Raw genomic sequence first — 21,244 nt, 5'->3', positions numbered from 1 at the left:
GGCCCCGACCTGCGCAGGCCCTCACCTGCCACACCTCCCCACGTGCACCCCTCCCTTTACGCCGCGCCGCAGGCGGCCCCCCCCGGCATGCTGCAGGTCCCCCCCTTACCTGTGTTGCAGCCCCACCAGCCCTAAAGTGATCACATGGGGCACATCGAGCTCCGCGGGCCACGAGCCAGAGGCGATGCAGCCGAACACGCCGCACTCCTCCCGGATCCCCAGCTCCTCAAACTCCATAGCGCCCGGCCACCCCGCACAAACACGTGCTGCCGTCGGCCCTGAAGCGCGGGTCTGGGCGGCCGCCGGCTACCTCCCGTGCGAGGCCAACTCCTGCTGCGCCGGCGCCGCGGCAGCCAAGGCCAGGCCACCGTCGTCCCGCCCGGGACCCCGGCGCAGCCCCCGCCCCCTTATTTACATACGGGGGTGGGGACTGTAACGACCCCCCCTGCCGCGCTCGGGCCCCCCCCCCGCGGTGGGGTAGGAGGTGGCGCTGGGTCTGTTCTTGGAAACATACAGTTCATCAGCGCGGGCACCTCCCCCTCCTCCGTTTGGTACGTTCCGCTCTCCGCCCTCCCACGTGCTGCTTCCCCAGACTCCCCGCTGCGTTCACAGCCCGCCCGGCCGGCCGGCCCGCCGCAGCTCGTGAGTGACAGCGGGGAGGGAGCGGGTCCAGGTGCCCAGAGAGCGGCGGAGGGGGGCAGTTGCACTGGCGCGAAGGAGAGCAGGGGGAGGGCGGGGATGTTGGCGCGCGCAGTGAGGGGGGCAGACGCGTGGGAGGTCTCATAGGGAGGGGCCACGGGGGGTAGCGGTCGGTGGGTTTGCCAGTGCGGGGGGCGGGTTCCTTGCGGCTATTGGGCTGGGCAGTCACGCCCCGCCCTTTACGCTGCCCGCCTTTGCCCCTCGCGCGCGCTGCGTCATCTGGTGTGCGCGTGACCGCGGGTGCGGAGCCGCCACCAGCCCCACGTGCTAATCGGGCCTCTCTGTGTCTCGTAGGTGCCTGCTCTCCTGGCCGCCGCCGGCGCGATGGCTCCCGTAGCAACAGGTAACGTTCCGCACCCTCACCCTCAGCCCCGCCCCTCCCCGGCCCGGCGCGAGGCCTCGGGCGACCTTGGGGCTGAGTTCGGCATCAGCCTCCCCCGAAGCTGGCGGGGCTCGGAGCAAAGCCCGCTTCCCCTCTCGGTCTTCCCCAGGGCGGGAGGCGGCTAGCGCTGCTGCTGCGCCCCCTCTGCGGAGAGGCGCTGCTGGGCCCCCGGGGCTGTGCCGGAGAGGCGCCTTCCTCCGCCGGCAAAGAGGAGCAGCGGGCTGCGTGAGTGACGGGGGGCGCGGGGCCCGTGGGGGGAAATGCTCGGGCTCCCGCCGCCGCACCGCGTGGGCTGGTGGGTAATAAGGCGCGCGTGCAGCCTAGGCCCCCAGTGCACACCCCGTGCCGGGGGAAGGGTGGTTTGTTGTTTAAACCCAAACTGGGGAACAGGTTAAATGAAACCTGAAGGACGAGACCCGCCATGGCAAGTGGCTGGCTCCAAAGTTCATGGGGGTTGAAACAAAACTTTAATGGAGCTGTTTTCGTGTTCTCCTTCGCTGTAAATGGGGCCTTTAGGCTTCTGGCTGCCCTGCCTTAGGTTTGGAAAGGACCTACCTTCAGAGCTGTACCACGTGAAGCTGGCTATAATCCAGATAAGTCCAGTTTCGCTCTAGGATGAGTGAAAAGCAAACAGAGCATGAACATAATGGCCTACCACTTCAAACTTTTTAGTTTGAACAGTTAAGGTGCTGATAACCCCCAATAACCTTCAAATGGCACTTGCTTAAAATCACTCCTTTGAGCTAGGGGTGTGATTTCCCTGCTTGTGTGCGCATACTTGCCCGCTGGCTAGCTCTCATTGAGCTGGCACAAGTATAAATAACAGTGTAGCACAGGTAGCAGCAGCAAGAGGCATTGCTGAGCCCTTGCAAGTACAAATCTGCCTGATGCCCGGCAGGTATGCTTTTCTTCCCATTTCCCGAAGATGAATTGATCAGCCATACCCATCTGTTGTCACACTATGTCTTGAATAGAACTTCTCAATTTTCACCTGTACATTTGCTTGTTTAAACGTCTCTTACTGTTAGAATAGACATAAAGAATAAAAGGATACGTACAAAGAAATGTATCCAACACGTAAAGTCCTTACCGTAGTTTAAGGAAACAAATCCTGATTGTTTTGCATCAGTGGAACCATTTGGCCAGTAGTCATGAGACTTTACAGACTTTTGTCTGTGCTGTTGGAACTAAAGTTTTCCTTTTCTACCGGTTTTCTAGATGGGCTTTAAATGTTCCTTTATACTCATTGAAGAAAACTTGAATGTTGGGGCGTTGTCAGTTAGTTAGTTAGTTTAAAGACCAGAAGCAGTATGCTATCTCTGTTTCCCAAAATGTACTTGTATGTATGATCTGCCAAAAATAATAATTTCTCCAAAAATTTAATTTTAGAAATTAACTTTATTTCTCTAGAACTGAAACTTGGTAAAAAAATTAATGAAGGTAAAACAAAAGAAGTCTATGAGTTGCCAGATCTGGCAGGATGTGTGATGATGCAATCAAAAGACCAAATAACAGCAGGAAATGCAGCTAGGAAGGATCACATGGAAGGAAAGGCAGCAATTTCCAATGCAACAACTAGCTGTGTGTTTCAGCTGCTACATGAATCTGGTAAGTATTTCAAAGGTAAAATAGATGCATTTGTGTTCTGTTATATATATGGTGAGTCTTATGGAGTGATATGACTGTCTGAGAAGGTGTAAATGTTAATGTTGATTCACCCTAGGTTTTGTAACTGACTGACTTCAGTAAATGTCCTTATATCAGTGTCCCAGAGAATAATCTAAGATTATTGATTTTGGTTACTAAATTAAAATTTAATTTATCATATTTGAAGTCCTCCCCCAGCCCCAAAAAGCTTCCATATGCATTATTGCTGTCTTCCTGGACACCATTCTCTTCCCTCCTCACCAACCACCTCATGCTCCTTTTCAACTCCCAGGTTAGAAGCAGATAGTGAGAGTTTGGCATTAAGCTCTTTTTCCACACATTTGTCTGGAAATTACTACTGCTGGTCAGTGACCGTACCAAAGACTGCATTTAAAAACAAAACTTTACCTAGCTTTACTAGAGTTAAACCATAATAAAAATGAAGATGGATAAACTTCATTAAATGTGCTTGTTTTCTCAGTGTCTGCCATATCACTTTCAAAGACTGTTTGTGGCATAAAAAGTGTGCCAAATACTTTACAGGTAGCTGTGAAGAAGCTATTTGATTTTGCAGAATTTATGATGTAGCACATGGTGGATACTGAGATGAATTGAAAATCTTAAGATTATTTTTGAGGCTTCAAAAATGGCTTTCCTTTTCATGCTGTAGAAGACTATTGATGAGATCCTCGCCCCTTCAAAATCAACAGCAGAACTTCCATGAACTTGAGTAGGGCCAGAACTTCATCCTGTACAATTTAGGTCACTTAACGAGTTGGTACCTAATCTGTAAAAACGGTATTAATCCTTGCTTGTTTTACAGAAGGTAAATGATTTGAATGCTCTGCCTTTCCTTCAAATAATTACTGTCAAGTAAATCTTTTTGAGAAAGTTCTTCAAATTTACTTTGAAGTGTATTAGACTTATAAAAAATAATTAATACACTAATAAGTCTAGACTTATAAAAAATAATTCATAATTTCCTTCAGAGGGCTTAGGTGCACTTTTCTCAAATGTCTTTCTGACAAGCATATACCATACATTAAAAATAAACCCATGCTTTCTTGATCAGGGCTCTGAAGCACTACTGTAACACAAATAACTTGATTTTAGTTGCTCAGCACTTAACAAGGTACTGATTATGCAGTTTTAACTCAAGTTTGAATATTATAAGATCTTTCATAATTGTGTTTGCAGATTTTTAAAAAGAAAACTAAACATCGATCCTCATTAATCTCTCTCATGTGGAAATACTTTGGGTGAGAGCATAGCTCTTTATTCTGTTTTAACTGTTAATGAAAGTGTAAAGGTTCTGGGATTTCTCTTTAAGATTTTTAGTTTAAAAAAAAAAGTCTTGTCTTGCAGTTACAACACTGAGTAATCCTGTTGAATAAAAATAGAGGGTAATGTTTTCAAAAGGGCTAGGATTGTTGATTAATCGCAGTTAACTCACACAATTAACTCAAAAAAATTACTCGGCGTTTTAATCACAGTGTTAAACAATTGAATATCAAGTGAAATTTATTAAATATTTGTAGATGTTTTCTACATTTTCAAATATTGATTTCAATTGTAACACAGAATACAAAATGTACAGTGCTCACTTTGTATTTTTGTTATAAATATTTGCACTGTAAAAATGATAAAAGAAATAGTATTTTTCAATTCTCCTCATACACGTACTGTAGTGCAGTCTCTTTATCATGAAAGTGCAACTTACAAATGTAGATTTTTGTTGTTGTTAGATAACTACACTCAAACAAAACAATGTAAATCTTTAGAGCCTACAAGTCCACTCAGTCCTACTTCTTGTTCAGCCAATCACTAAGAAAAACAAGTTTGTTTACATTTGCAGGAGATAATACTGCCTGTTTCTTGTTTACAATGTCACCTGGGACTTTTGTGGCTAGCAGTGCAAGGTATTTACATGCTAGATAGGCTAAATATTGATATGCCCCTTCATGCTTTGGCCACCATTCCAGAGGACATGCTTCCATAGTGATGACATTTGCTAAAAACAATAATGTATTAAATAATTTGTGACTGAACTCTGGGGAAAATAGTATGTCTGCTTCTCTATTTTACCCCCTGCCTGTTATATATTTCATGTTATAGCAGTCTTGGATGATGACCCAGCACATGTTGTTAGTTTTTAAGAACACTTTCACTGCAGATTTGACAAAATGCAAAGAAGGTACCAATGTGAGATTTCTAAAGATAGCTACAGTACTCAACCCAAGGTTTAAGAATCTGAAGTGTCTTCCAAAATCTGAGAGGGACGACATGTGGAGCATGTTTTCAGAAGTCTTAAAAGAGCAACACTCCAATATAGAAACTACAGGACCTGAACCAACACCAAAATAAAAAAAAAAAAATCAACCTTCTGTTGGTGGCATCTGACTCGGATGATTAAAAATGAACATGTGCCCGGTTGCTCTGTTTTGGATGGTTATCGAGCAGAACCCATCATAAGCATGGATGCAAGTCCTTTGGAATAGTGGTTGAAGAATGAAGGGACATGTGAATCTTTAGCGCATCTAGCACGTAAATATCTTGCAACGCCTGCTACAACAGTGCCATGTGAACCTCTGTTGTCACTTTCAGGTGACATTGTAAACAAGAAGCTGGCAGCATTATCTCCTGCAAATGTAAACAAACTTGTTTAAGCGATTGGCTGAACAAGAAGTAGGACTGAATGAACTTGTAGGTGCTAAAGATTTACCTTGTTTTTTGAATGCAGTCATTGTACATAAGTTTACATTTGTAAGTTCAACTTTCATGATAGAGATTGCACTATAGTACTTGCATTAGGTGAATTGAAAAATACTGTTTTGTTTCTTACAGTGTAAATATTTGTAATCAAAAATATAAAGTGAAAACTGTACTCTTTGTATTCCGTGTTGTAATTGAAATCAATATATTTGAAAATGTAGAAAACATCCAAAATATTTAAATAAATGGTATTCTGTTATTTAACAGCACAGTTAATTGTATGCTCCATTTTTTTAATCACGTAATCTGGTTTTTTAAATAGCTTGACAGCCCTAAGTGACTTAGGGTCATAGGTCACTTACGTGTTTCAGACGCTTTTACCTAAAGTAAACTGGGCTATAAAGGGTACAAAACGCTATGTCTGGTAGTGTTTGCAAGATCACTACTTTAATCATTACCAAAAAAAAAAAAAACCACAGTGACTGCTTCGTTCATTAGGAATTAGAAAACATCCCCTTACTAAACTGACCTGGATATGCACTAGAAGTCTAAGCAAAAGTATCCTTGGTTTCTCGGTCACCAGTTGATCAATCTAACTACCACAATTGACAGGTCATGTTAATGCTTTGGGCGGGGGGGAGGGGGGGCGCGTAATTTATTTACTTCACATAACTCTTCTGAACTAGAGTTTCTTTCAGAGTCCACAGATGATACAAAAGCTGTGTGTATAAGAGGAGACATCTGTTAATTTCTTCCACTCTTCTGATAGAAACAAAATTTGACTTGCAGTTCTTGTGAGCTAAGAATAGCAGCTCTAAAATACACATTCAGGAAAAAGAGAAGGGCAACAGAAGCAGCCGAGATGGACATTGTGGTTATTCTGCCCATCAAGTCCCTTTTAATTTCAATTTACAGTTTGATTGCACTGCATCAGATGATGCGTTTAAACCAAAATGGACACCAGTGTAGACACTGAATCTTAAACATCTTGTTTGACCACAAAGGAGAGCATCCTCTTTTGGCCCTACGTGTTATCTCCTGACTTAAAATCAATTAACACAGCTACACTTGATTTGTTACCTATTAACTGTCTTCAAACTCTTTATTGAATGTTTTTTAATTCGTTGTCAGCAGAGGCAGTCAATCTGTAATCCTGAAAATATTAAACAGCACACCCACCTTTAAGTGCAAGAAAGATTGACAAGGTTACATTAATCTAGTTATTCTAGAAATCAGTCCTGTAGTCCTAAAATTGCTTCATTTAAAGTATTGTGAAGTACAATAACACCGTAAAAGATTGTTGACTGGACTTTAACTTTGCTTTGTGAGTGAAGGCTTACTGTCAAATAGGACCAAAAATCACCACATACAGCACAATTCAGAGCAACAAAAAAGTTTGGAATTGTTCAGAATTGGAATGGAACATATCCACTCTGGATTTACCAGATACTGGCTACTTTGCCTTTGGCAGATCCTAAATCAGGGACCTTACAGTTGGCTTGGCATAGCTAAAACGGGTGGAGGTTTTGGAACTGGAGTAGGAGAGGAGGGCCACATCATAATCAAAATTGCCCCAAATTTCATGGCGCCCTAGTCATCTGCGTGCTGCATACGCGGCAGCACCAGCAGCCAGCCCTATCACCCGGCTGCCGCTGCACCCACTACAAGGGGCAGGGCCATCCCTAAGGGGGCGTGGGGCCCAGAACAGCTCCCTCTGCTCTGCCTCTTAGTCTCCACCCCTGGCCCACCCCCATTCCATCTCTTCCCCCAGCGATAGACGCAGCCCGGAGGATTAGCAGGGGGCCTGCACCAGCCTCCGGCCTGACCCCACGCTCATCAGCAGCAGCAGGAAGCGGAGCAATCCAGCCCCAGCCCGCTCCACTCTGCCAGCTCCCAGTCATTTCGCTCTGCTTCCCGTTGCCGGTGAGTGTGGGCGGCGGTCCTTCCCCCTCCCAAGCGACATGGCTGGGGCCAGGTCGCTCCACTTCCTGCTACCGGTCAGTATCATAGAATCATAGAATATCAGGGTTGGAAGGGACCTCAGGAGGTCATCTAGTCCAACCCCCTGCTCAAAGCAGGACCAATCCCCAATTAAATCATCCCAGCCAGGGCTTTGTCAAGCCTGACCTTAAAAACTTCTAAGGAAGGAGATTCTACCACTTTCCTAGGTAATGCATTGCAGTGTTTCACCACCCTCCTAGTGAAAACGTTTTTCCTAATATCCAACCTAAACCTCCCCCACTGCAACTTGAAACCATTAGTCCTTGTCCTGTCCTCTTCTACCACTGAGAATAATCTAGAACCATCCTCTCTGGAACCACCTCTCAGGTAGTTGAAAGCAGCTATCAAATCCCCCCTCATTCTTCTCTTCTGCAGACTAAACAATCCCAGTTCCCTCAGCCTCTCCTCATAAGTCATGTGTTCCAGACCCCTAATCATTTTTGTTGCCCTTCGCTGGACTCTCTCCAATTTATCCACATCCTTCTTGTAGTGTGGGGCCCAAAACTGGAGTATGGGGGGCGGTCCCTTCCCCCACCCCACCCAAGCAACTCAGCTGGGCAGGAGGAGCGGACTGGGTCATTCCACTTCCTGCTGCTGGAACCAGGCCCCCTGCTAATCCCCCGGGCTGCTGTGGGGGCCCCCCACAGCTTCTGCCTCCCCAGCCCTGCAGGCCTTGAGCACAGCCCAGACCCTCCGTTGGGGGGAGCAGGTGCTCAGGCTGCGTAGGGCACCGTAATTGGTAGGGACAGCCCTGCCGTTCATGACATCTGCCCACTGTGACTCGAACATAAGGACATAAACTAGCACAAAGATGAAAATGGGAAGGCATCCATTAGGAGCATTGACTTAGGTTATCTATAGCAGTGGTTTTGAACCTGGGGGTCTGCAGACTTTATCTAAAATTTCCAAAAAGGTCCACAACTCCATTTGAAATTTTTTAGGGATCCGCAAATGAAAAAAGATTGACCACCACTGATCTATAGCATGATCAGGAAAAAGTGTTCTATTGCAAAGTGATTTTAAACAAGTTCTGAAAACGCACTACAGACTGGTTTCTAAGGCTCTCTATAATGTACTGTGTATTTTGTTGGATGGAATTGGGGAAGTGAGTGCTTTCTGGACTGAGACCATTTTGTGTTTGTCCTAATTATTTAAGGCCTCTCACTTGGGAAGTAATCATCTTAGGTGTATTGTAGCTACAGAACAACACATTAAGGTCTTTGAGAAAAGGGATCTTCTGATGAAATAATTTTCTGTTTGATCAACTATACGCCAAGCTGGTCGCAGTTTTCATTTCACTCATAGAAATGCACAGAGTAAACTGAGTTTTCTTTTTACATTTAGGAATCAAAACTGCTTTTGTCAGAAAACATAGCGACACCGCATTCATAGCAGCTCAATGTGAAATGATTCCAATTGAATGGGTGTGCAGAAGAATTGCTACTGGTTCTTTCCTGAAAAGAAACCCTGGTGTCAAGGAAGGATATAAGTTTTACCCACCCAAAATTGAGATGTTTTACAAGGTAAGTAAAACTGTAACTATTAAACAAAAGAAGGCAATTTGTTAAAGGTAACCGTCCATCTGAAGTAGCATCATTTTTACATAAGAATGGCCATACTGGGTCAGACCAAAAGTCCATCGAGCCCACTATCCTGTCTGCTGACAGTGGCCAATGCCAGGTGCCCCAGAGGGAGTGTACCTAACAGGTAATGATCAAGTGATCTCTCTCCTGCCATCCATCTCCACCCTCTGACAAACAGAGGCTAGGGACACCATTCCTTACCCATCCTGGCTAATAGCCATTAATGGACTTAACCTCCATGAATTTATCCAGTTCTCTTTTAAACCCTGTTATAGTCCTAGCCTTCACAACTCCCTCAGGCAAGGAGTTCCACAGGTTGACTGTGCGCTGTGTGAAGAAGAACTTCCTTTTATTTGTTTTAAACCTGATGCCCATTATTTTACAAAATAAGCTGAACACAGGAGCAGGGTTAGTGCCTGAAACTGACTTCTGTCAATTTTTGTGGTTTTTGCACTTCTGTTTGTGTGTTTGCTACCCTTATTACTGCATGCAAGATCCATACAAATATGAAACTGGCTAATTGATCCTACTGAAAAAATAATGAAACTGACTGGCAAACAAAGGGTGAAAAGAAATATAATTATAGCAGCTATAAATATAACACTTTCAGACAAGTGTATTTTTTAGGATGACAGATGTCCCTTTAAACTGAAATGAAACTACTTATTGATGGATTTTTAAAAACTAGTATTGATACTGTATTTTGCAAACATTTCTAAAATGTCTTTCTTGAATATTCTCTTAGATCAGAGATTCTCAAACTAGATCAGAAAGCTGGCTGGTCACATAGTGCAGACTCATTTCCAGCATTTAAATCTCATTACAGAACAGCTAAAAATGCATTAAGCACTCTCTGTTTGTTACTCTTCGTTGTAAACTATTGCTGTAATTGAAATGGGTGTGAGGTAAATGAGGAGGGAAGGAGACTTTTGTGATCACAAATGGGAAGACAGCATGCATAATAGTGAGTGAGAGAGGAGGTGGTTCACGAGATAATCTGTTAAAATGTGGTCGATGTTATGGACTTTTTCTCTTGTCCTTCCTTAGATCACTTAAGCTGCCACTAAACAAATGTAACATGATAAAGTAACAAAGGGAGTTCATGCATGATTTTCATTCTTGTGTTGGCAGAGTTTGGGAGCATAGCGGAAGTGAGGTGATGCAGGAAACTCAGAAGGGTTTATTCTGCTGTACCAGCAGTCCATGCTAATCCTGTTGGGGAATGGTGACTTTATACAGGGAGTTTTGCCTCAGTTCTTAATGTGACAAGATCATGTCAGTTAACTACACATCATGCGAGCCATCAACTAAAGGAAACCTCAGCATCCTTATAGAAGGGTGTGGGGTCACGGCCCCACTACCATTGTGACAAGATAAGGATGTATCTCTCCAGGGACTGGCCTGTTTAGAGAGGAGGTCCCACTCTGGGGGTAGGGAATGGGAGGGTAAACCTTCTGGTTGGACTATAAGCAGAAGGGGTGGGAAAAAGTATTATTGGGAGAGTGCTACACATTTCAGAGCATCAGCATTTCATCTTTCTGATGTTGGCTTGATCCTTGTCCTAGAAGTACTTCGCTGACGAAGTCCTTTTGGTATATGTAGTGTCTGATTTGAGTAAATTTACTGGTAACCCCAGGCATTCAGCGGATCACGGTCTTTGTATTCAGCATTTTTGAACAATCTTAATAGCATGGAAACATTGGGACTTCTTCTCTTATGCTGCTGAAAGGGACAAAAGCAAGCTGCGTTTGGTTAGGGAGCATTACAGAGTTCTGCAAGCTGGTAGGGGTATGTTGGGGGGTGAGAGTGAGAGAGAAATGGAGCAGAGAGGAGAGTGACCAGTCTTTAATAACTATTCTGACTCTTCAGTGATATTCAGGGGTACTCAGTAGCAGAGAGGTTCCAAACAGAGTAGCTGCCTTGGGGCTGGATGGCGAATGGGCAGGGAAGACTTTCCCCAAGGGACTGTGATCTATTTCCTTGCACGCGGGCTCCTTTAGGAGGTTGCTAACTTCTTCCCTTTGAGGGGAGAACATGGCTAAAACTCTGAAGTGGTATCCTTGTGAAACTGGGAGTCTCTCTTTTTTTTTCTTGTCACCTTTCCCCCAATTGGAGGAGAGCATGAAAGGACCTAGCCAGTAATCATCCTGGTGTCAGCAATATACAGGGGCGTTCCCTTCTGAAAGCAGATGATAACCATGCATCTTGCATAATAAATAGGTTGTATTCACTGCATGCTCTGGCAAAATCTATACTTGAAGATTTTACAACAGTTGCTTTCATACAGCAACTTCTGTCCAATTCAAGATTAAAAGAACTCTTGAAAAGTGATTTAAAAATACAGATCAAGTAGTCTTAGTGTAATGTGCTGACTGCCTCCAAATAAGCAAGTTGAGAATAACATTTAGAGTCAAACTTGCATTACTTGATTAAATACTAGCAGCGAAAGTCCTCTTGGAATTCGTTAAAACTGAACTCTCTGTAGTCCAGTGGAAATAGATTTGTAGGTTAAGTGGTGATTAGAGTTGAAAGGCATACAGTGTTGCAGTTTATTATTTTTATACCACATACAGTGGAGATAAAATAAATATAGACACCCCAACACCCCTCCACTGCTGTCTGCTAAAGTATGAGTGGTGTAACTAGCTAATCCTTTAGGATTTAACAGCGTTTCTAGAAACATTTACCAAATTAGAAGTTTTGTGGACTATTGACTGAAAAATAGTTAAAGCTTTGTCTTGAACTCACTTCTCTGATGCACCTTCCAGACTTAATGTTCAAGTAAGTAATGCTTTTTTCAAGTTATCTTAAGGTAGTAAAAGTCTTGCAGCTTGGATTTCTCAGTACTGTTGTGATTAAAAAATCTTGCTAGGACTTATCAAATATCAATTTAAAGCCACAAAACCTGTCTGATACTGGATTTCAGATTGTTCTCTTCACTGTTTGTTAGGCTTTCTTTTAATCTAACTCAAGTCTGGTGTAATTGTCATTAACTGATCTTATTCTATGCAAGTTTATTTTACTTCATTTTCAGGATGATGCTGCTAATGATCCACAATGGTCTGAGGAGCAACTAATGGAAGCCAAGTTCTGCTTTGCTGGACTTACTATTGGCCAAACCGAGGTGGATATTATGGCCCACTCTACACAGGCAATTTTTGAGATACTGGAAAAATCTTGGTTACCCCAGAACTGCACTCTTGTAGACATGAAGGTATAAGAAAAAAATCTGTCTTGTAGATATGGTTCTGCAAGTAGTGGAATAAGTTTTTGATGCTACTTTACAGCTCTTGTTTAATTTTGCTAGATTGAGTTTGGTGTTAATATAACTACAAAAGAGATTGTCCTTGCTGATGTTATTGATAATGATTCTTGGAGACTGTGGCCGTCAGGAGACCGAAGCCAGCAGAAGGACAAACAGGTAATACTATTACCATTTTGGGTCTGAATCAGAGATAAAAAACAAAACTACATCTCATTTTGGTGGGGCCGGGGGGCTGTGTGGACAGCATTCAAGCAACTGCTGTGAGCTGCTTTCCTTGGCATCTATGCTTATGCAAGGTAGGCCACAAAGCATTTAAGGTCTGATCCTGTTCAAGTCAATGGCAAAACTTCCATTGATTTTAATGGCAACAGAATCAAGTCCTTAAGGATGCTTGTGTCGTTAATAGGAATTCCTGCAATATTTTCTGGTGTTATCATAGTGCCTTGTGTATAATGTTAAGTCTGCAGGGATCTCCAGAACTTCTTGCATAAAATGTACTCCTTGAGTGTGAATTATTCAAATAATTGAGTAACACAGACACACACTGATGAAGTACTAGAAGTCAGAAACATGCCATGAAGATGAAAATTGGCTCACCAATGGGTCCCAAGTTTCTCCTTTCAGAGCCTCTTGATTTGTCTAGGCCAAAGTTTGTCCTATTTTAACTCAGTTTAACTGATAACTAAAATTGATGTAATTGCTGGTCTAGACCAGTGGTTCTCTGCCAGGAGTACACATACCCCTGGGGGTACATTGGCTCATCTAGATATTTGCCTACCTTTACAACAGGCTACATAAAAAGCACTAACAAAGTCAGTACAAACTAAAATTTCATACAGACAATGACTGTCTATACTGATCTATATACTATACACTGAAATGTAAGTACAATATTTATATTCCAATTGATCTATTTTGTAATTATATGGTAAAAAATGAGAAAGTAAGCATTTTTTCAGTAATAGTGTGCTGCAACACTTTTCTATTTTTGTCTGATTTTGTTTTTAAGTGAGGTGAAACTCTGGGGTACACAAGACAAATCAGACTTCTGAAAGGGGTACAGTAGTCTGGAAAGGTCAAGAGCCACAAGTCTAGACAGTCCACAGATGTTTGTTGCCTGGAACAAAAATTTGTGGTTTATCCTAGACTGAGTCCATTGTGGGGCACCATTTTAGCTGCACTGAATGCTGCTTTCGTGGAACTTCTGTGATTTTAGTCACTTCCACTAATACTGTAGACTCTCTCGAGTAGGCACAAGCTGCCATAACTTATGTCTATGATAATCCAAGATACAGTAGTGTTCCAGTGCTATTACTAACAAATTAAAACTGGAAAGCAGCATTAGGTCTGCTTCCTTTAAAAACTGAATGAAATGAAAAATTATGGTGTTTCCTCTTCACTCATTTTAGCTGTTATACTACAAATATACAACTATATTTGCTTCTGAGCAAATCGCTGGTGTGGTGGTAATCCACCATTACTATAACTTTGGCGTTTACTTTTTTTTGTTAGGTGTTGGCTGTACTTTACTGCAGTTGCTGTCCTGTGATTGAAGCTCTGCTTCCAAATTAAAATTAACATGCCAAAGCAGCATGGTGTATATTTGCAAGGAAGCCTCCAGCTGACTTCAGTTGGGCATGAGAGGGCTAGCTAACACATCATGGCTGAGGCAACCAAGCACTGAAGTTGAGTTTTCTCTCAGAAAGGAATTGACTGAAGTAGAGGGTGCTGTGACTCTACTATAATGTGGTGGACAATAGTGCTTGCTGGAGCTAATGGCTCAAAATTTGAGATGTTGGGATTCTCTTGATGTCATGTTGGCCTCAATTCATGGGGAAGAATCTATTGTAGAATATATATATTTCAAGAAACAGGTGTTTGAAAGATGGCATAAATTTCTCTAGCCTCTGGTAGTAGAATGGTTGCACCTGGTTGAATATTTAAGAGCAAAATGATTGACCATCACACTTCCAAATAGAACATCAGGAATAACTTGCTATCTGTGTATTTCAGTCTTACCGTGATCTAAAAGAAGTAACTCCTGAAGCGCTTCAGATGGTTAAAAGAAACTTTGAATGGGTTGCAGAAAGAGTGGAGGTACCCCTGTTAATATTAACTGTAGTCTGTGTAGAAATTGACAATCTTGTGTACTCTGTTCAAGTTCTGTGGTTCATTTTTCTTTCTTTCCACTCCAGTTGCTGCTGAAAACAAAGAGCCATGGTAGAGTTGTGGTGTTGATGGGATCATCTTCTGATCTTGGCCACTGTGAAAAAATTAAAAAGGCATGTGCAAACTTTGGAATTCCTTGTGAGCTACGAGTGACATCTGCTCACAAAGGGCCAGATGAAACTCTGAGGATCAAGGCAGAGTATGAAGGTAAACCCTGACTAGTCATGTATTAAGTTTAGAGCCAATAACTAGAGTTCTTCAGATTCCTGAGAACTTTGCCACAAACTGCATGAAATTTATCGCCCTCTTCTTTATAACCACCTTCTACGTACGTGAAGACTTATCGTGTCTCCCTTCAGTCTTCTCTCCTCCAAACTAAACAAACCCAGGTTTGTTTTTGTTTTTTTTTCTTTTCAATCTTTCCTTATAGGTCATGTTTACTAGACCTTTAATCGTTTTTGTTGCTCTCCCCTAGACTTCCTCCAATTTGTGCTACTGAGAACTGGACACAGTGTTACAGTTGAGGCCATGTCAGTGCTGAGTAGAGTTGAAGAATTAATACTTTTTGTCTTGCTTAAAACACTTCTGCCAATACATCACAGAATTGGGGGAGGGGTGTTTTTTGCAGCAAATTTACATACTTGACTCATTTCATTTGTGATCCACTGTAACACTGAGATCCTTTTCTGCAGGACTCCTTCCTAGGCAGTTATTTCCCATTTTGTATTTGTGATTATTCCTTTCTAAGTATAGTACTTTGCATTTGTCCTTATTGAACTTCATCCTGTTTATTTCTCCAATCTGTCAAGGATTGTCATTGAATGCTAATCCTGTCTTCCAAAGCACTTGCAACCCCTTCCAGTTTGGTATTGTCTGCAAACTTTATAAATGGTACTCTGTATCATCACCTGTTTCATCGTCAGCTGCTCCTTCTCCCGCATCCAGACCTGTCTAAGTCTAACGGCTTCTTTCTCCCCAAAAATCTTGCCTTCCTCTCTATCCCAACAGCTAAAATTCTTTCTCAGGCCCTGATCATCTCAACATCTTGGATTACTCCAATGTCCTGCTATGTACACACACATTGCCACTTCTTATTCTGGAGAAAAAATGCCAGCTGCTAAAACTTAAGTCTCTCCTTCATCTAATGTCATCTTTTTTGGACCACACCACTGGCTGCCCTTTGCACACTGCAGCTGGGTGGAAAACCATATCTTGTGATGCCCACAGAATAGAAAACAATGAATAATGGGGTGGACACTAGTACTCTGTACCAAAAAACCCTTAGATTTTATTAAAAAACCATGTGCCTTGACTGAACATAAGGAGTAATTTCACTTGTTGCTCCTGCAGACCTGTGCTTGCATGGACATGTAGGTACTTCCATGCACCATTGTACACTCTGTGCATGTAGATATGGGAGTTGGGGACACAGTGTGGGCAAGCACAGATTTTCCAGATGTTATTTAGAAGCCCTGATATTGAACTTTGCAGAACTAATATTTACAAATTTTGTTGCAACAGGCCAAACTTTTTAATTAACAAAAAATCCAGTGATTCAACAGTTTCCATTAAGAAATGGCCAGTACGCACCATTATCATGAATCTTCAAAGTTTTCTTCCCCTGTTTGAGAAAGGAGTTCGATGTATGAGTTGCCTCTCATATGCTGCTTCTGTAGATGGTGTAACAAGAGCAGTGATTGATAGTTACTGAATATTACTAAAGGGAATTACAACATTGTATTCCAAAAAAGAGAAATCTGAGCAACACTAAAACTTAACTGATTCGTAAAAAGAATTTCAAAAAAAGGTGTGTGTGTTTGCAGGGGGGAGGTATTTAGACACAGAGCCTTTCCATGAAAGCAGGTGTGGGAAAGGAAAAATGTATAAATCTCTCTCTCTCTCTCCTCCCCTCCCCCGCACCGGTTTTTGATATTTACTTGCTAATGCTCGTGTGTGTGTGTGTTAGGTGATGGAATCCCTACTGTGTTTGTGGCGGTAGCTGGCAGAAGCAATGGCTTGGGACCAGTGCTGTCTGGTAACACGTCATATCCAGTTGTCAGCTGTCCTCCTCTCTCAGCCGATTGGGGTGCTCAGGATGTCTGGTCTTCTCTTAGACTGCCCAGTGGTAAGAAGCGTTATGTTGACCTATGGCATATGTAGTTACATTCTTGTAGTAATTAGCCCCCCATTTTTTTTAATACTGGACACATCTGCCAAATTCAGCAGTGCTGAAAATGCCTTTGACCCATTTATATTGTCAGTTCAGCCACTACTGAAGAGGGTTTGGAGGGGTAAATCCTTTTGACAGTAACATTTCAGTTTCCTGGTACAGATGGAGGTGGAGCCGTAGAAAATGAAGGAGGGGTAAACTTAACTTTCATTATAGTCTTACTCAAATAACTGACATTTAAAATAGGTACTGGAATTCATATGACATCTTTAAAAAAAAAAAAACTCAGCTTGAGACTTAATTTTATGTTTTACCTTCATGAAACTGCTTTAGTATGTTTGTTAACCTAGCAACTGATCATATAAAACTGAAAGAGCCTTTCTATGATGCTTTAATGTTGAAAGAATTACTTGGCTGTGAAACTGCATCAGTCCTAAAGGTGCACGTAGCTTGAAATTAAAAACCGCATTTTCTTAGACACTGAACAGTCCTCTGTATACATTCAATAGTCTGTTCAGATTTCAAGGTATATGCTGACTCAATCATTGTTGTCAGTAGTTATAGCAACATTGAATGAGAGAGGCTAAGGGGTTCTCAAACTGGGGGGTCGCAAGGTTCTTATATGGGGGGTTGGTCTGAGAACCACTAGGCTAAACTATACATATGGGGCGGATTTTTTTTTTTTTTTTAAATCATCAAAGGCAAGGGAATTCCACTTTCTTCAAATATGCAGAGAGGTTTGGGGCATGTTGAAACTGTGTCAGTTGAAAACTGGCCATCTTGTCTTGTTTGGGAATGAAGGAATAAGGCAAGGATCTTTAGGGTTATTGAGGTTGCTTATGCTTTACCTTTTTTAAATTAGACTGGACAAAGTAAAATAAAAAATCCTGCAGTAACCATCAGGGCCTGAAAAATTACTTGTTAGTAATTTTTGGGATCATTGTAAATCCTGTTTTGATAACAGATTCGATTTTTTTCTTCTTCTACAACAGGTCTCGGCTGTCCTACTATACTCTCACCTGAAGGAGCTGCGCAGTTTGCTGCTGAGATTTTTGGATTAAATAACCACTTGGTGTGGGCCAAGCTGCGCTCAAGCATGTTGAATACGTGGATCTCCTTGAAGCAGGCTGATAAAAAACTTAGAGAATGCACCTTATAAATAACTTGTTAAAAGGAAAGTAATGCAAACTATATAAAAAATAGTGCCATATGCAAAATTGTCTTCACGCTAGGATCTTCATGTAGATCACTTGGAAATCTTAAACCCTTTGTTGTGTAAGAGGATACATCTTGTATGGTAGATGATAGCCTCTACAATTGGTCTTGTTTTTTTTAATAAATGGAAGCATACAGGATAGTTGTTTGACTTGCTCAGAATTGTATTCTGCTTTAGTCCTTGTATACTGCTTTAACTACAGACTACACAATATCAAAATGCAGGTTTAGTGTAATTTGCACTTGGATTTATCACTTGTCCCTAGCAGTATTACTACAGAATGTTATTGATAAAGCTTGGATTTACTAACTCCACTGAATGGACTGCCAATCCAAAACAGAAAATGTTTATGCTGTTCTGTTTGCAGTTATGAAAATGTGTTCCCTAAGCAATAACACAGCCGTAGATTGCAATCCTAACTGGAAGACAGTTCTGGAATGGACTTGGACATCCAGCCATCCTATTAGAGGTTGTAAAAGTATATAGAAGAAAGCCAGCCATATCACAAGATAGGATATTAGCTTATTCAGTATTTCCTGAAGCAATGTCCTCATGTTAACAGGTTTCAGAGTAACAGCCGTGTTAGTCTGTATTCGCAAATGCTCCTTATACAGCAGCAGACAAGATTAACTCAGAGTAGTAATCATGAGTTCAAAACTGACTTGTAAGCCTTTTGTCCTCTGTTAGAGTACAATGAATTCTTTCCATTTCACTCGTTCTGCTTTAAAGAGCCTCTGATAATCTCATAGCAGACTTCATTTTTAGAAAATTTTGGTGTGTGCGCGTCTTTCTTCCCTTATTTTTATAGTGGGAGAAGAAGTTGGTTGCTAAGGAAACTCTCTCATTAAATAATTGAAGGTGGAAATAAACAGTTAAGTGAAATACTGATGAGATCTAAGCATGACTTTTACCTCCATGAAACTCTTGTTCTTAATTAGGTCAACTTTATTACAGTACTGATTTTAACAAACATGCAATTTCCCAACTTATGTGATAGCCTATGCTTTTAAAATAACAAATAAACTGTTAAATTCCAATTTGCTTTATGCAGAGGTTTCTCCAGTAGGTATACTCACGCTATATAGATTTTTTTTTTTAATTTACATGCCATGGCTGATACTAAATTAAAATGGCTGTGCTAAATAACTTGCTTGACATAGTGCTTTATAACTACATGCATGCAGCACTACTAACATGCAGCACATTATTACTTTGGAAGGGGAGAGGAGGTTTCACTAGAGATACAGGAACAAGCCCCTATGCCTATAGGCTGTCCTGGGGGTGCTTTCATAGTCACATTGATAGATGGACCCTATAGTCTTGGTTACCTCAAAGGCCCACACACAATGACCTTTATGCTACTTATTTTATGTACCATGGAAGGAATGAAGAACTCAGTTCATCCTGCTGGGATTTGAACCTCTGATTCCTGAAAGTTTAGGAAGAGGTTTATGCTACATAACTATTGTAACAGGAAACGTGTTTGGCATTACAGAGGCTTCTTGTGATGGTGGTCATCCATTAAGATACTGTAATAGAGAACATGGACCATGTGGCACAGTACAAGACCTGAGGCCTGAACCAAAGGCTGGGAATCAGGCCATGTATTAAAGCAGATGCTTACCAGTTCGCTGTCTGGTACATGAACTTGGCAGAGTACTGCTAGTGTTGCTAAAACACAGGCACTCCTACAGGTATATCTATACTAAGAACTTAGGTCAAATTTATAGAAGTCGATTTTTTAGAAAGCAGTTTTATACAGTCGATTGTGTGCGTCCCCATTAAAGCACATTATGTCAGTGGAGTGCGTCCACAGTACCAAGGCTCGCGTTGACTTTCAGAGCGTTGCACTGTGGGTAACTATACCACAGTTCCTGCAGTCTCTACCGCCCATTGGAATTCTGGGTTAAGCTCCCAATGCCTGATGGAGCAAAAATATTGTCACAGGTGGTTTTGGGTACGTCAGTTGCCCCTCCCTCTGTGAAAGCAACAGCAGACAATCGTTTCGTGCCTTTTCTCTGTGTGGACGCCATACTGCTTTCAGCAGATGGTGCAGTAGGACTGCTAACAATCATCAAATGACCTCTTCTGCTGCCACTCTGCTCTTCTGATGCTATGAATCCACCTCACAGGTCCTCTATATGACCGTCGTCATCCACCGCTTCCGCTGCCACTCTGCTCTCCTGGTGGTCTTGCAGGGCTGTTTCTGTTGCAACTCTGCTCAGCTGCTCTTGTCTCACCATACAACGGCAAGTGTGCAGCCTGCTCAGCTGTTGTGTCCTGGCAGCAGATAGTGCAGTAGGTCTGCAAAACTGGTCATCCAACCACCGCTTCCCCTGCAACTCTGCTCTCCTACAGACGCCATACCACGGCAAGCATGGAGCCCGCTCAGATCACCATGGCAATTATAAGCATTGTAAACACTTCGCGCATTATCATACAGAACACGCAAAAGCAGGCGATGGCAGCATGGTGACAAGAGTGAGGAGGACATGGACACAGACTTCTCTCAAAGCACAGACCCTGGCAATTTGGCCATCCTAGTGGCAATGGGGCAGGATCTTGACGTGGAATGCCGATTTTGGGCCCGTGAAACGAGCACAGACTAGTGGGACTGCATAGTGTTACAGGTCTTGGATGATTCCCAGTGGCTGTGAAACTTTCACATGCATAAAGGCACTTTCATGGAACTTTGTGACTTGCTTTCACCTGCCTTGAAGTGCAAGAATACCAAGATGAGAGCAGCCCTCACAGTTCACAAGCGAGTGGCAATAGCCCTCTGGAAGCTTGCAACACCAGACAGCTACCGGTCAGACGGGAATCAATTTGGAGTGGGCAAATCTACTGTGGGGGCTCATGGATCCAAGTAGCCAATGCAATCACTGAGCTGCTGCAATCAAGGGTAGCGACTCTGGGAAATGTGCAGGTCATAGGGAATCCCATTGCAGCAAAGCCATCCACTAATTGTGGTGGGGCGATAGAACACATATCCCTATCTTGGGACCGGAGCACCAAGGCAGCCAGTACATAAACCAAAAGGGGTACTTTTCAATAGTGCTGCAAGCACTGGTGGATCACAAGGGACGTTTCACCATCATCAATGTGGGATGGCTGGGAAAAGTACATGATGCTTGCATCTTCAGGAACACTGGTCTGTATGAACAGCTGCAGCAAGGGACTTACTTTCCAGACCAGAAAATAACCGCTGGGGATGTTGAAATGTCTATTGTTATCCTTGGGGACCCAGCCTACCCCTTAATGCCCTGGCTCATGAAGCCATACACAGGCACCCTGGACCATAGTCAGGATCTGTTCAACTATAGGCTCAGCAAGTGCAGAATGTGTATTTGGATGTTGAAAAGCATGCTAGCGCAGTTTACTGACTCGGTTAGACCTCAGT

General features: G+C 42.6%; 2 protein-coding genes across 4 annotated transcripts in view; one reads left to right on the top strand and one right to left on the bottom strand.

Moving 5' to 3' along the window:
- PPAT (phosphoribosyl pyrophosphate amidotransferase) overlaps positions 1-408 on the bottom strand; it is a 71,293-nt gene extending 70,885 nt beyond the window's left edge. The window contains exon 1 of one of the 2 annotated variants that reach the window (XM_077815593.1): positions 110-408. In XM_077815593.1, coding sequence (XP_077671719.1) covers positions 110-237 — 128 coding nt within the window. In that variant the 5' untranslated portion in view covers positions 238-408. The remainder of the gene's footprint in view (positions 1-109) is intronic. The other variant, XM_077815594.1, reaches the window with a different exon arrangement.
- Positions 409-567: 159 nt separating this feature from the next.
- Positions 568-18,729, top strand: PAICS (phosphoribosylaminoimidazole carboxylase and phosphoribosylaminoimidazolesuccinocarboxamide synthase). Of its 2 annotated transcripts, XM_077815595.1 has the most exons (10): positions 568-642; positions 994-1,042; positions 2,492-2,689; positions 8,786-8,964; positions 12,059-12,238; positions 12,332-12,445; positions 14,303-14,386; positions 14,485-14,665; positions 16,425-16,583; positions 17,621-18,729. In XM_077815595.1, the coding sequence occupies exons 2-10, from the start codon at positions 1,024-1,026 to the stop codon at positions 17,785-17,787; spliced, it is 1,281 nt and encodes a 426-aa protein (XP_077671721.1). In that variant the 5' UTR covers positions 568-642; positions 994-1,023; the 3' UTR covers positions 17,788-18,729. The 2 variants fall into 2 exon arrangements, with proteins under 2 accessions (XP_077671721.1, XP_077671722.1); XM_077815596.1 differs by lacking the exons at positions 568-642; positions 994-1,042 and adding an exon at positions 1,168-1,306.
- Positions 18,730-21,244: the final 2,515 nt, after the last annotated feature.

This window comes from Eretmochelys imbricata, chromosome 4, assembly GCF_965152235.1.
Source record: "Eretmochelys imbricata isolate rEreImb1 chromosome 4, rEreImb1.hap1, whole genome shotgun sequence".
NCBI lineage: Eukaryota > Metazoa > Chordata > Testudines > Cheloniidae > Eretmochelys > Eretmochelys imbricata.
The sequence above is the reverse complement of the archived record's forward strand: the minus strand, read 5'-3'. Positions and strand labels throughout refer to the sequence as shown.